General features: G+C 44.4%; 1 protein-coding gene across 2 annotated transcripts; it reads left to right on the top strand.

Moving 5' to 3' along the window:
- The first annotated feature begins 1,542 nt into the window (after nt 1-1,542).
- LOC123730777 (hepatocyte nuclear factor 6-like) lies at nt 1,543-12,573 on the top strand. Of its 2 annotated transcripts, none has more exons than XM_045708685.1 (2): nt 1,543-3,076; nt 6,940-12,573. In XM_045708685.1, the coding sequence occupies exons 1-2, from the start codon at nt 1,951-1,953 to the stop codon at nt 7,302-7,304; spliced, it is 1,491 nt and encodes a 496-aa protein (XP_045564641.1). In that variant the 5' UTR covers nt 1,543-1,950; the 3' UTR covers nt 7,305-12,573. The 2 variants fall into 2 exon arrangements, with proteins under 2 accessions (XP_045564641.1, XP_045564639.1); XM_045708683.1 differs by having other exon boundaries at nt 1,544-3,091.
- The last annotated feature ends 334 nt before the right edge of the window (nt 12,574-12,907 follow it).

A 12,907-nucleotide genomic window follows, 5' to 3' on the forward strand; every position in this document is an offset into this window, starting at 1 on the left:
CGTTGGAAAGCATCTCGGTGTTCATTAAGTGTCTTTGTTTCTGGGCAAACGTCAAGTCCCCACACGCCACTGACGTTGACTTCCCATTAGAGACCATTTAACTTTTACGTTTCTCTTCTTTAACTTGTTCAACTGAACGGTGTCCTGTTGTTCTTGACCCTGACAGATGCCGCGGCGGTGTGTGTGTGTGTGTGTGTGTGTGTGTGTGTGTGTGTGTGTGTGTGTGTGTGTGTGTGTGTGTGTGTGTGTGTGTGTGTGTGTGTGTGTGTGTGTGTGTGTGTGTGTAAAGTTAATCTGCACGAGCAGCTGTTAACATTAGGAGTCTTGAAGCGTCACCTTTGACATGTGGCCCGGGCTGGCCACTGGCCGCAGCAAGCTGTCGCCTGCCTGACCGCGTGTAAAGGACGCCCCCCCCCCCAACACACACAAGTCATTTGAAGTTCATCCATTGTGTAGCAAATTTAGGAAACTTACAATGTTTGAAATTGTATTGAAATTGTATTGTAATGATGTAGGCCTACTCAATGTGTGAAGGAAATAAAATGACGCAATAAAACATATTTGTCATTCAATATTTGTCATTCAATTGTTTCTCAATTAATTACTAACATTAGTATGTATTATTATCATGAGAGATGTAATGTTGATGTAATCATAGGCCTATTCATGAATGAATACTTTTCTTCACTGTGATCAAGTTCATACAGACACACACACACACACACACACACACCGTGTATCGATGGGGGCACGCGTGGACACACTTAGCCTACACACACCCACACACTCCCATGCACGGCCGGCCGGTTCGTTAATCTTAATGGTTTAACAATAGACACATCTGTTCATCTTTTATTTCTAAAGAGAGAGAAGTACAGCTTCATTTGTTTCTTCAAACCGACATATGGAATAGTTTTCATTCGGATTGGAGTTGAAAGATTGCTACAATAATCCTCTATTAGGGGACTTTGTAGGGATACCATTTGTGCTTTATTATATAAAAATAGAGAAACAGCATGATGACATTTGGTTCAAGATAGGTGGTGATTATGAAGGACACGTGTGTGAGGTTTTGAATACTGCATGCACACTGTCGTGGTCTAATCACACACGCACACGCGCACGCACCTCATTGAAGAGCGGAGAATGAACCCGGAAGTTCACCTCATTTGTTCTGCATGACATGTTAACGAGGCTCCAGAACAATATTGGATCAATAGGTTTTATTTGTGATGAAATACAATAGGCTCAATAGGCTCCATTGAACGTGTAAATTATAACCTAGTAAATAATATTAATTCATTTGTGATGTAATTATTTTATTCCAGTGGGTGTGTGAGAGGGATGAGGGGGTTTATAACCAGCAGGTATCTTAATACCGCTGTTGTAACTTCCTTAATAACTGACGTCAGAGCAGTGTGTGTGTGTGTGTGTGTGTGTGTGTGTGTGTGTGTGTGTGTGTGTGTGTGTGTGTGTGTGTGTGTGTGTGTGTGTGTGTGTGTGTGGTGGGAGGGAGGGGATGGAAGGTCGCCCGTGCGCATGTGTGTATGTTCGGGATCGGCAGCGGTGAAACGGAGGTGTGGAGAAACCGAGCAGCACGAGAAAAGCCACGGAGAGAGAGATGGCGCAGGACCCGACCGGAGCGCAAGGACAGGCGGCGGGGCTCGAGACACAACCGAGAGGAAGCAAAAAATAAAATGTAGTATCAATAAAACGAGTCTAAAGGGGAAAGAAATCGGAGTAAAGAAAATAATCAACAAAAGACAAGAGGAAGAAAACACCAGCCATAAAAAGGATACAAAAAACGTCCATCAACCAGGATTCAGGAGACAGAACAAACCACCACAACAAACCAACAGACTGGGAGGGAACTTTCCCGCCCTGAGGACTCTGGACTGTTCTGTGGACATCCATCCCTCTCCCAGGTCACATAGATGGTCGCCAAGCATTATGAACGCGCAACTGTCCATGGAGAGCCTTGGTGACCTGAGCCATGAGTCTGTGGCGGGTCCAGGAGAGCTGCTACTCGGCCACAGCCCACACCCCCGCCCGGGTGGGGGCCGAGGGCTGGCGCACCGCTCCATGGGCATGACGAGCCTACTAGACGGGGGAGAATACCACTCCCATCACGGACACAACACTGGACACCCCGGTCATCACCTGCACCCCGCCATGAGTATGTGCGAGACCCCCTCTGGAATGAGCGCAAGCACCTACACCACCCTCACACCTCTCCAGCCTCCCCTACCCCCCATCTCCACTGTAGCAGACAAGTTCTCTCATCATCACCATCATCATCATCATCCACACCACCATCCTCATCATCCTCATAATCATCATCAGCGACTCCCTGGTAATGTCACCGGCAGCTTTACGTTTATGAGGGACGAGAGGGGGCTAGCGCCGATCAACAACCTCTACTCCCCATACCACCACAAAGACGCCCCTGGGATGGGACAGAGCCTCTCCCCACTGTCTGGCTCTGGCCTGGCCGGCCTACACAGCTCCCAGGCCGGCCTGCCTCCCTATGCCCACCCCGGGGTCTCAGCCTCCATGCCGGGGGAGAAGATGCAGTTGACTCCCGGTGGGTTCGAGGCTCATCACCCCACCATGCTGGCCAGGCACGCCGACCAGCACCTCACCTCCTCGGGGAACATGCTCCATATAAACGGCCTCCATCACCACCACCCCCATGCCCACCTCGGAGCCTCGGGGCACGTCCTGGGCCATGGGAACCCCCGGGATAACAACACCCAGAGCCACGCCTCAGGGCCCGGGGTTCAAGTCCAAGGGGTTGGTGGTGGTGGCGGTACCGACGGCAATTCGACGGGTCAAATGGAAGAAGTAAACACCAAAGAAGTAGCGCAGAGGATCACCACAGAGCTGAAGCGTTACTCCATCCCCCAGGCTATCTTCGCCCAGAGGGTGTTGTGTCGGTCCCAGGGAACACTGTCAGACCTGCTCCGGAACCCCAAGCCCTGGTCCAAGCTCAAGTCTGGCCGGGAGACCTTCCGCCGGATGTGGAAGTGGCTGCAGGAGCCTGAGTTCACACGCATGAGCGCGCTCAGGCTCGCAGGTGAGCGAACCCTCGGTAATACCCACTTCCTTTTTATTTCTCTTTCTCTCTCCCTTTACTCTTTATCTATAGGGGCTATTTAAGATTGTTTGGTGCTCGTCATTGGAACAGTAGGCCTATTGTCTGCAGCTGTCTTGAATCTGACAGTGGAGTAGCTAGTGGTATGACAGAACTGAAACCTCCCTCTGGAATTCCCTGCAGTTGAATTCATCATTGTCTTTGTTGTAATCTCTGTCTCTTGGCTTTTTCCATTCTATAAGATAAGGGCCCATGTGTCTATTCGCGCGCGCGCGTGGGTGCGTGTGTGTGTGTGTGTGTGTGTGTGTGTGTGTGTGTGTGTGTGTGTGTGTGTGTGTGTGTGTGTGTGTGTGTGTGTGTGTGTGTCTCTGTGTGTGTGTGTGTGTGTGTGTGTGTGTGTGTGTGTGTGTGTGTGTGTGTGTGTGTGTGTGTGTGTGTGTGTGTTGGTAAGGTGATCTGTTACCAGAATAAGCTTATTTTGCCCAACTCATCAGCTTTTTGTTGTTCCCAACAGAGTCCACGCGAGTCCATGTAAACAGAGTCCACGCGCGGGAGAATAAGAATCAAGTTCTAAAAAATATTTTTACGTCATGAAAATATTTATTTGCTGCCAGCACATGTAGCAACATCCTCAAGCTGTGCATTTCGGGGCTGAGGGATGGAACATCTGCGGAAAATAGTTTAAGAATAACAATAGAATATAATACAATATTTTCCAGGATCAATATGACCATTATTTTAAATCTTGAGGAAAGCTTATGGAAGCTGTGTCTTTGGCTGCGTTGACGCACTTCTTGTGTTTCAGTGAGTGTGTGTTTTTGTCTTGGAGCTAAACTCGTTAGGAGGCGTGACGCGGGGCTGCCTCTGGGTTTGTGGTAATTAACTGATAGATAGCGCTCTATTAATTTGTCCCCGAGGACCCGAGTCAATCCGCCTGAACCGTTCTAGCGGACACACACACGGAGCCACGCAGTCGCCAGCATACAAAGGAATTGCTTTATGTCTAATCAATGACGCGCTGAGGCGGATGGGTTTTTGGCTTGTGAAAAGTGTGAGGCGGTACGCTGCTGAAAGTGTGTTAAATCGCCATTGATTATTTGCAGCGTGTGTGTGTCTGTCTGTTTGTGTGTATCTGTGTGTTTGTGTGTGTAATCAACAGTCTTGCATAGCAAACTATATATATATATATACCATATCATTTTACATGTTATTGTTTTTGTGACTTAAATAGACGAATAAACATGTTGCAGTGCAAACGCAACTCTTGATATTTCGATGCAGGTGATTCAAAATCAGGGTATTACTTATTAAGTCTAATGACGCACGCCAAAAACATTTGTATTGATCCATTAGAATGAGAACCAATAATCCCTTCCATCTCGTGAGCTAACGGAAACACTATCACTCAGGACAGAAAAATATATACATTTTCCCGGAATTGTTTTCAGTGAATTCCTGAATGTTAGGCAGTACGCCTGTGCTGTTCTATTTAGGCCTGCCATGCGTTTATAAAAGTAAACATTAAAATAACATATTTTTCATTAGGCTTATTGTGTTGACTTTTTGAGTGGGGAGATTATTTTGGCAGTGTCTCCCTCTTCAGTTTATTTGAGCCTAATTTCACTCCCATAAAACCTCAACCATAACATATATAGCAATGGCATCCATGCGCATATATATTTTATTTCTCCCTAATGAAAGTATATATATATATATATATATTACTTTATATAACTTCGAACTTAATCATAAAGGCTTCATTGTGAAATACCTCGCCTAATATTAATAGCGTTTCAGATTCTGGAAATGTAGAATGTCTGTAAACAGGAAAAGGAAGCCCGTACACGAACATATATCGATCGGTTCTCGGGTGAAATGTGTGTGTGATCGGCCTACTAAGAACTAAAATAGAAGATTGATATTGATTATTGAAATGTGGCTTATTCCATTTCCCCATGTTACATCATGTATGCCTGGCGGTTTTCTCATGTCGCCGAGGCCTATGCCAGCCGGTAGACTAGGCCTACTCATATCATTAACCTATTTCATCTTGAATTGATAGATTTTTTTCACGAATTGGAAATGCAACGTATTACATGTGAAGTGGGTTTAAAATAATTGAGGATAATGGAGCAAAAACGCAGTTGTGGTCCTCTGCTTTTGGCAAGGATGTTGTTGAGAAGTTACGTGTATAGTTCCCTAAATAATTCCCTAAAAGCTACTTGTAAATTCTAGACCTATAGACTCCCTCTCACACTCATCAATTAATTTTTCAGCAAATACAGAAAAATGTGTTGTGTTAAAGCCTGATATTGCACCTGTCGATCATTTATCTCAAGCATTGATTCTGACATGATCATTTCGTTCGTTAGAAATTAGTTCAACTTTAGGCCTATTATATTCCTGTTTGGGAAGTTTATGCTTCAGGATCTTAATTGTACTTATATTTAACTAGGCAAGTCAGTTAAGAACAAACTCTTATTCTCAACGACAGCCTAGGAACAGTGGGTTCAGGGGCAGAACAGGGGCAGAACGACAGATTTTTACCTTGTCAGCTCGGGGATTCGATCATGCAACCTTTCTGGTTAGTAGTCCAACGCTCTAACCACTAGGCTACCTGCCGCCCCAAAATAACATGTTATTCAACATATTTGGAATAGGCCTAATTAAAAAACTTGCCAAACTGAGTGAATCGGCTCTTGGATTCGGAAAAGGGGCTATTCATATATTTTATTTATTTATTTTAAACATACACAACACACACACACACCGCTGCTGCAGGTACACGAGTGTGTGTAGTCGCGCCATTGCTAGGCTACCTCAGTGTGGAGTTATCTGCTTAATGATTGTCAGACGGGCAGAACTGTGTGTGTGTGTGTGTGTGTGTGTGTGTGTGTGTGTGTGTGTGTGTGTGTGTGTGTGTGTGTGTGTGTGTGTGTGTGTGTGTGTGTGTGTGTGTGTGTGTGTGACCAGGGTGATAACGAGCCTGGGAAAGCTCCCAACCTGTCCGACTACCTGTCTGTCTGCTCCGCGCGGTGGCTGCTGGGGTGTCACTGTGGCCTTCAGCACGTTGATTTATAGCGCAGCAGATAGGATAGAGCTCCACACACACACTCACAAACAGAGCAGATAGGATAGAGTTCCACACACACACACACACACACACACACACACACACACACACACACACACACACACACACACACACACACACACACACACACACACACGATGCCAACTCAACTCCACGCGGAGTGGTAGGTCTCTGTTAATGGTTATCTAGGTGTGTCTCTACCTAACTAGACTACTACTGCTGCTTTCACAGAACACACACAGACCTTTCTGTGATTAGTTCATTTCATAGACTCGAATATCACACATCAACAACACGCACCTGGCATGCAGATCCATCTTGCTTGTTTAACATACATTTGTAAGATGGTAGTGAAATACCCTTGGTCTAAGAACTATATTAAATAATCTACCTGGGACAGTGACTGTCAAGCCGATGTCCTCCAGCTAAGTAGAATGAATGGCTTTTGGTCGAACTCAGCGCTGCTACAGCTGTTTGACAGCTCACTGCTGCCCTCTATCGGTAAAGTCTCGATATGCAGGGAGAGGCCTACATACCGTGTGCTTCAGCACCACGGTCAGCGGCAATTGTTTTCAGCTGTGAGCTCCGGTGTAGGTTATTATGAGGCTACCCGTGTGTGTGTGTTATATTCCACGGTATAGATGATTTTGTGCTGTAGCCTATTGTTCTTATACAGTGTTGTATACTGTGTTAGTGTTGTTATGATGTAGTTTGTTATAACATTTCTCTCCCCACCCCTCTCCTCCCTTAGCGTGTAAGCGCAAGGAGCAGGACCATGGCCACTGTAAAGTTGGTGGTGACCGTGGCGGCAGCGGTGGCAGCAGCGGCGGAAACCACAGCGGCAGCAACCACAGCGGTAATGGTGGCCACTCCAAGAAGCCTCGGCTGGTGTTTACCGACGTCCAGAGAAGGACCCTCCACGCCATCTTCAAGGAGAACAAGCGTCCGTCCAAGGAGCTTCAGATCACCATCAGCCAGCAGCTGGGCCTGGAGCTGACCACCGTCTCAAATTTCTTCATGAACGCACGCCGACGCAGCCTCGACAAGTGGCTCGACGACAACGGAGGCTCCTCCCACTCCGCTAATTCCTCCGTCTCCACCTGCAGCAAAGCCTGAGGAGGGGGGACTGGAGGGGGAGAGCGGGCAGAGTTTTGAGTTCATTTAACTTGGAAAAAATAAGTTGCCACGCTGACTTACAATTTTGAATTATGTCATCTCAGGTAATCAAGTGTTGAGTTGACTACATTTTATATTAGATATGGTGTTAGACGTTTTTAGTTAGCGTGGAGACTTATTTTTTTCTAGTTTGAAGCAGTCAAGATTTTTTACTGTGTATGGGGAGACAGACTGACAGACTCAACCTCGGTGGAAAAGCTTTACAATGTAGAAACCAGGAGAAACTAAGGAAAATACCTATAAACAGCGTTTTGACCTTAAAGACTGTACTATAACACTGCTATTTATAGTGTCCAAAGAAAAAACAAACCAAAGACTTGTTTTGACCTGCTTTAAAAACTCTGTTCTGGCATTCTACCCAATCACTGATCTCACAGCTTTAATACCTCCTGCCCACTGTCCTTATCTTTGATCTGACTGGTCGGTTTGAGGGAGGGCCTCTGGATGGACGTTTAATCAGCCTATCAGCTGTGTGGGTTCTGACCAGTGGACGGAGATCCTGTGGGACGGGTCAATCAGCTTTGAGGAGGAATCTTACAGGAGCCACTGGAATGTTCAGCAGCCGTTTGGATTGGTCAGAGTTTCTGTCCGTCAGGACAAACAGACATTTGATTGGTCACAGTTTTCTGTCCGTCAGTAAACCCCAGACACTCCAGGTAGAAGCTGCCATAAACTGATCTAGGTTCAGATTACCTTGCCCCCAATCCTATCAGTAACCATAAGAAGGATGAAATAAATATTGTTTCTGACCCGGGATCAGTGATTAGGGGCGACTTCTACCTCCTTCACTGGAAGAGCAGACAGGGGAGGGGGGAAATCGCCCCAGTAGGAGCTGCTAATCATGACCCATAACCCCTGATCCATTCCGTAGTGCTTTCTTCCTGTACTGTTGAAACAGTAAAAATGAAAACCAAAGCTTTCTCCACTCCAGGGCAGGTAGCCTAGACTGTATGCAGTTATAATACCAAATCACTTTGACAGAATCACAGCAAGAAGTACAACCAAAGAATAATGTCTTATATTTTGTAGCTGATGTTGTAAAGAGTATTTTTAAAGACCTGAGTGTGACTGTTAACACTCTCCTCTCCTATCCCTCCATCTCTCCTATCTTCCTCTCTCTCCATCTCTCAGTGGTGGAAAAAGTACCCAATTGTCATACTTTAAAAAAGTAAAGATACCTTAATAGAAAAGGACTTGAGTAAAAATGAAAGTCACCCAGTAAAATACTACTTGAGTAAAAGTCTAAAAGTATTTGGTTTTAAATATACTTAAGTATCAAAAGTAAATGTAATTTCTAAAATATACACAAGTATCAAAAGTAAAAGTGAAAGTACAAATCATTTCAAATTCCTTATATTAAGCAAACCGGACGGCATCATTTTCTTTCTTTTTTTATTTACAGATTGCCAGGGGCACACTGCAACACTCAGACATCATTTACAAACGAAGCATGTGTGTTTTATGAGTCCACTAAATCAAAGGGAGTAGGGATGCCCGGGGATGTTCTCATTATAAGTGCTTGAATTGAACCATTTTCTGTCCTGCTAAGCATTCAAAATGTAATGAGTACTTTTGGGTGTCAGGGAAGATGTATGGAGTAAAAAGTATATACTTTTCTTTAGGAATGTAGTGAAGTAAAAGTAAAAGTAGTCAAACATATAAATAGTAAGGTAAAGTACAGATACCCCAAAAAACGACTTAATTAGTACTTTAAAGTATTTTTACTTAAGCACTTTACACCACTACCATTTCTCCTCCTCTCATGCTCACCCGGTATCTCTCCTCTCCCTCCATTTCTCTACTCCATCATTCTGGCTCTCCTCTCTTCCTCTCCCTCCATCTCATCTCAGTGGGTATGGATGGATGCTATGCATGTCAGCACCAGGAAGAAAGCACTACAGTGGCTTGCTTTCCCAAAGTATGAGTCAAATTGTGTGGAGTTTACTGTCTATGGGCTTGGTTCGCTCCTTTGCTCCTCTCCATGTCTGGGGAACCAGTCTCTGGGCTGGGAGTGGGGGTATCTCTGCCTCTGTCTGTGGGTTACTGTAGCTCCTCTCCATGTCTGGGGTACCAGTCTCTGGGCTGGGAGTGGGGGTATCTCTGCCTCTGTCTGTGGGTTACTGTAGCTCCTCTCCATGTCTGGGGTACCAGTCTCTGGGCTGGGAGTATCTCTGCCTCTGTCTGTGGGTTACTGTAGATCCTCTCCATGTCTGGGGTACCAGTCTCTGGGCTGGGAGTGGGGGTATCTCTGCCTCTGTCTGTGGGTTACTGTAGCTCCTCTTCATGTTAATGAGTATTATATTAAATGAAGCAAAGCCAAGCGAGAGCTGCTTCCTCACGTCGAAAAGAAAACAACAAAGAAGAGGATAAAGAAATCTCTAAATGTGTTAAGACCTACTGATATTTTATAGTGTGAACCAAAGATGCTACCTCACTCAATTTCCATTTGTGATTTCTATCACTTTGATGATACCAAAGATAACCAAAGATTTTGTCATTGCACGGCTGACATGAGTGATGTGGATAGAAGGTTTACTGTATATCCTTATCCTTACCCCCTCCTCTCCTCTCGTCCTCCTCCCCTCCCCCTGCTCTGCTTGGTCTCTCAACATCTCTGCTCTCTACTTATAAAGCTATAGGTAGACATGATAGTGAAGCTGTAGACTATGTTACCAAAACAACGAAGATGTTGACAACACTCTAGACATACATATTAACAATGTTCTAGAAAGAAATGTTGACAGTGTTGGAGAATGATATGTTGACAAAATTATAGAATGATGTTGACAACATTTTAGACAGAGGTTGACAACGTTCGAGAATGACATGTTGACAAGGTTCTAGAATGTTGACAACATTGTAGACAGACATGTTGAAAACGTTCTTGAATTATGTTTACAACGTTCTAGAATGATATGTTGACAACATTGAACGCTCTAAAATTACATGTTGACAACATTCTATACAGACATGTTGACAACCTCTCTAAAACTCCCAGGACGAGTGCCTTGCTTGAACCAAAGTGTTAAACCACTGTTGACCTCTCTATGACCTTTGACCTTTTACTCTTTGAATACCTCAGCCTGTAGAGAAGGGCCACTACTGAAGACTAAAGGAATATCTCTCACTTTCTGCTCTCTCTCTTTCTCTCGCTCTCTCTCACAAGTGGTGCTTTCGCCAGCTCAACCATGCAATGAAAACATACCAAAGGAATTTCTGATCTCCACTCCTGCTGATATACCAAAGCTCTTCTTCTTCTGTCTCCCCTGCCCCCCTCCCTCCCTCCCACTCTCCTCCCATCCTCTCTCCTCCCCTTTGAAGGAAGGCCCAGCACTCTGGCCGTGTTTGTCTCTGAATACCTCATAGTGAGAACTCTGTGGTTCTGTGGAGAGAGATTGTCAAAGTGGGTCAGGCAGAACTCAACTAGTTTGGTAACTAATGTTATTGTTACTTCTTTCAAAAATCTTGATGGTTCTTATTTATTTTTAATGTTTTCTTTGGCAGAAGTGTTCTGTTCAAGGTCGCGGAGGACAAGTTTCAGGGTCTTGAGGTTTGAAACTTGTCTGGATGGAGAGATGAAGTGTACTATTTTGTTATCAGACGTTGGGTACTTATTCCGATATTATAATGATGGTAGACTATTGTTTTTTACAGGGTAAAACCAACAACTGCTGTGATAATGTGTTCATATGTTTTCCTTTTCTCGTCTTCTGTGTTGTGATGATTTGATTTGAATGGAATTGTGTTTTTGTATTATTGCTTAACCACTGCTTTAATTTATGCCTTTGTAGAACATCTAGATTTGTATATAGTAGGTTTTTTGAGAGAAAACAAACAAAAAAAAAACAAATGAACATTCAGTTTTGTCTTACAGACTTATAACGTTCTCCTGCTTAGATCAGATGAAGGAGTGGGTTTGTGTTCTTCTTCTCGTGTATCACAGCTCTGTCACTTCAACATGTGTTCTGAACACTGCCAGAGACCACACCATTGCCCTGACAACGGGCCGACACACGTCTGACACTACATCCTATTTCCTATGTAGTGCATTACTTCTGACCAGAACCTTATGGCTAATCCAGGATGTGATCAGGACAATATTGAAAATCAGGATTTTGACTAGGGGATGTGTTCGTTTCATATCTCTACTAACCCAAACCCTATGGCTCTGTTCAAAACTAGTGCACTATATAGGGTGTCATTTCAGATACAGACGTTCTACACTTGGTACGTACTTCGCTCAACAGCTGTCAAAAAAGCAGCAGTGTGTAATGTGTTTTATATTCTTTTGACTTTTCCATTTTTTTATTTTATTTTATGGGTATTAATAATAATAATGAGCATCCAAAGATTTCTAAAACAAACCAAAAAGTTGAGAAAAAAAGGAAAAATAAATGAATTAAAACGTTTGAAAAAGCACTGGCATTTGTGAGTTTAGGAGATGTTGAGTTTTGATTTGCCATTCGCAGCACGGGTATAGATGTTAGTAGAAGGCTGTAGGCCGGGGGCTTCTGTAGTCAAGGTTACTCAGCCGTGTAGGGAATCTCCTGTTTAAATGTACAACCTGAAGTGATGTTTTAAACTAAACCAGGGCTGCAAGTTCTCTCAGTGTTGCTCAACCCAGTCCTCTGGTGCCTGATTCATACTATAGGACCAAGCCGAGCTGTACTGTGGTGGCCTGGTTACAAATGTGTGAATCAGGTATCGGACCACCAACCATTTCACATATTAGGTCTGTTCCAACACTTGCACTCCTCTTTCAACTAAGTCAACTAATCATGAAGCCCGTGACTAGTTGAATCAGGTGAGTTAGAGCTGGAATATATCAGATATATAAAACAGTTGGTCCCTAAGGACTGATCTGAGTCACTTTGCTGTCTGACACACAGAGTGAGGTGGGTGGAGTTGGGGGGGTTAGCGGTGGGATGGATGGGGTCTGGGCGGGGCAGCAGGCCTGCCAGGGGCGGGGTCAGAGAGCTTGTTCTGAACTGCATTTCAAATTAAATCCTATTCCAAATATGTGATGTAGTGCATTAGGAAGGGAATATGGTGTGATGAAGTGCACTATATAGGGATTAGGGTGTGATTTGAAACATATGCCTCTTGTTCATAATATTGTGTCCCTGCCGCCTAGCTCCTCACAGTGTCTGTTGTTTGGTGCAAACTCGTGTAATGACAATGAGCAAAGTCTAATAAACCTACAAAGAAACGTGTGTGTGTATATGGGTGGGACAGCACTTATCTAGTCTCTCTCTGTGTGTGTGTGTGTGTGTGTGTGTGTGTGTGTGTGTGTGTGTGTGTGTGTGTGTGTGTGGTCAGTGAACTCAGTTTAGCAGCTTGAAGCTGTTTAGTGCTCATCTCATTTCTCAGTAGTAGCCGTCCTTCTTAGAACAGACCCGGTTACAGTGGATCCTGACACAGTTAAGTGGAGTCTAGATGTTTTAGCTTTCAGCCCTCTGTCACTTTCTCTTCCATTCAATCTCCACAGGCCATACAGTTCAATGGGAATAGCCATGCAGACGACAGTAGTTACATTGTAGAAC

The sequence above is a fragment of the Salmo salar genome, chromosome ssa26 (genome assembly GCF_905237065.1).
Source record: "Salmo salar chromosome ssa26, Ssal_v3.1, whole genome shotgun sequence".
Taxonomy (NCBI): Eukaryota; Metazoa; Chordata; class Actinopteri; order Salmoniformes; family Salmonidae; genus Salmo; species Salmo salar.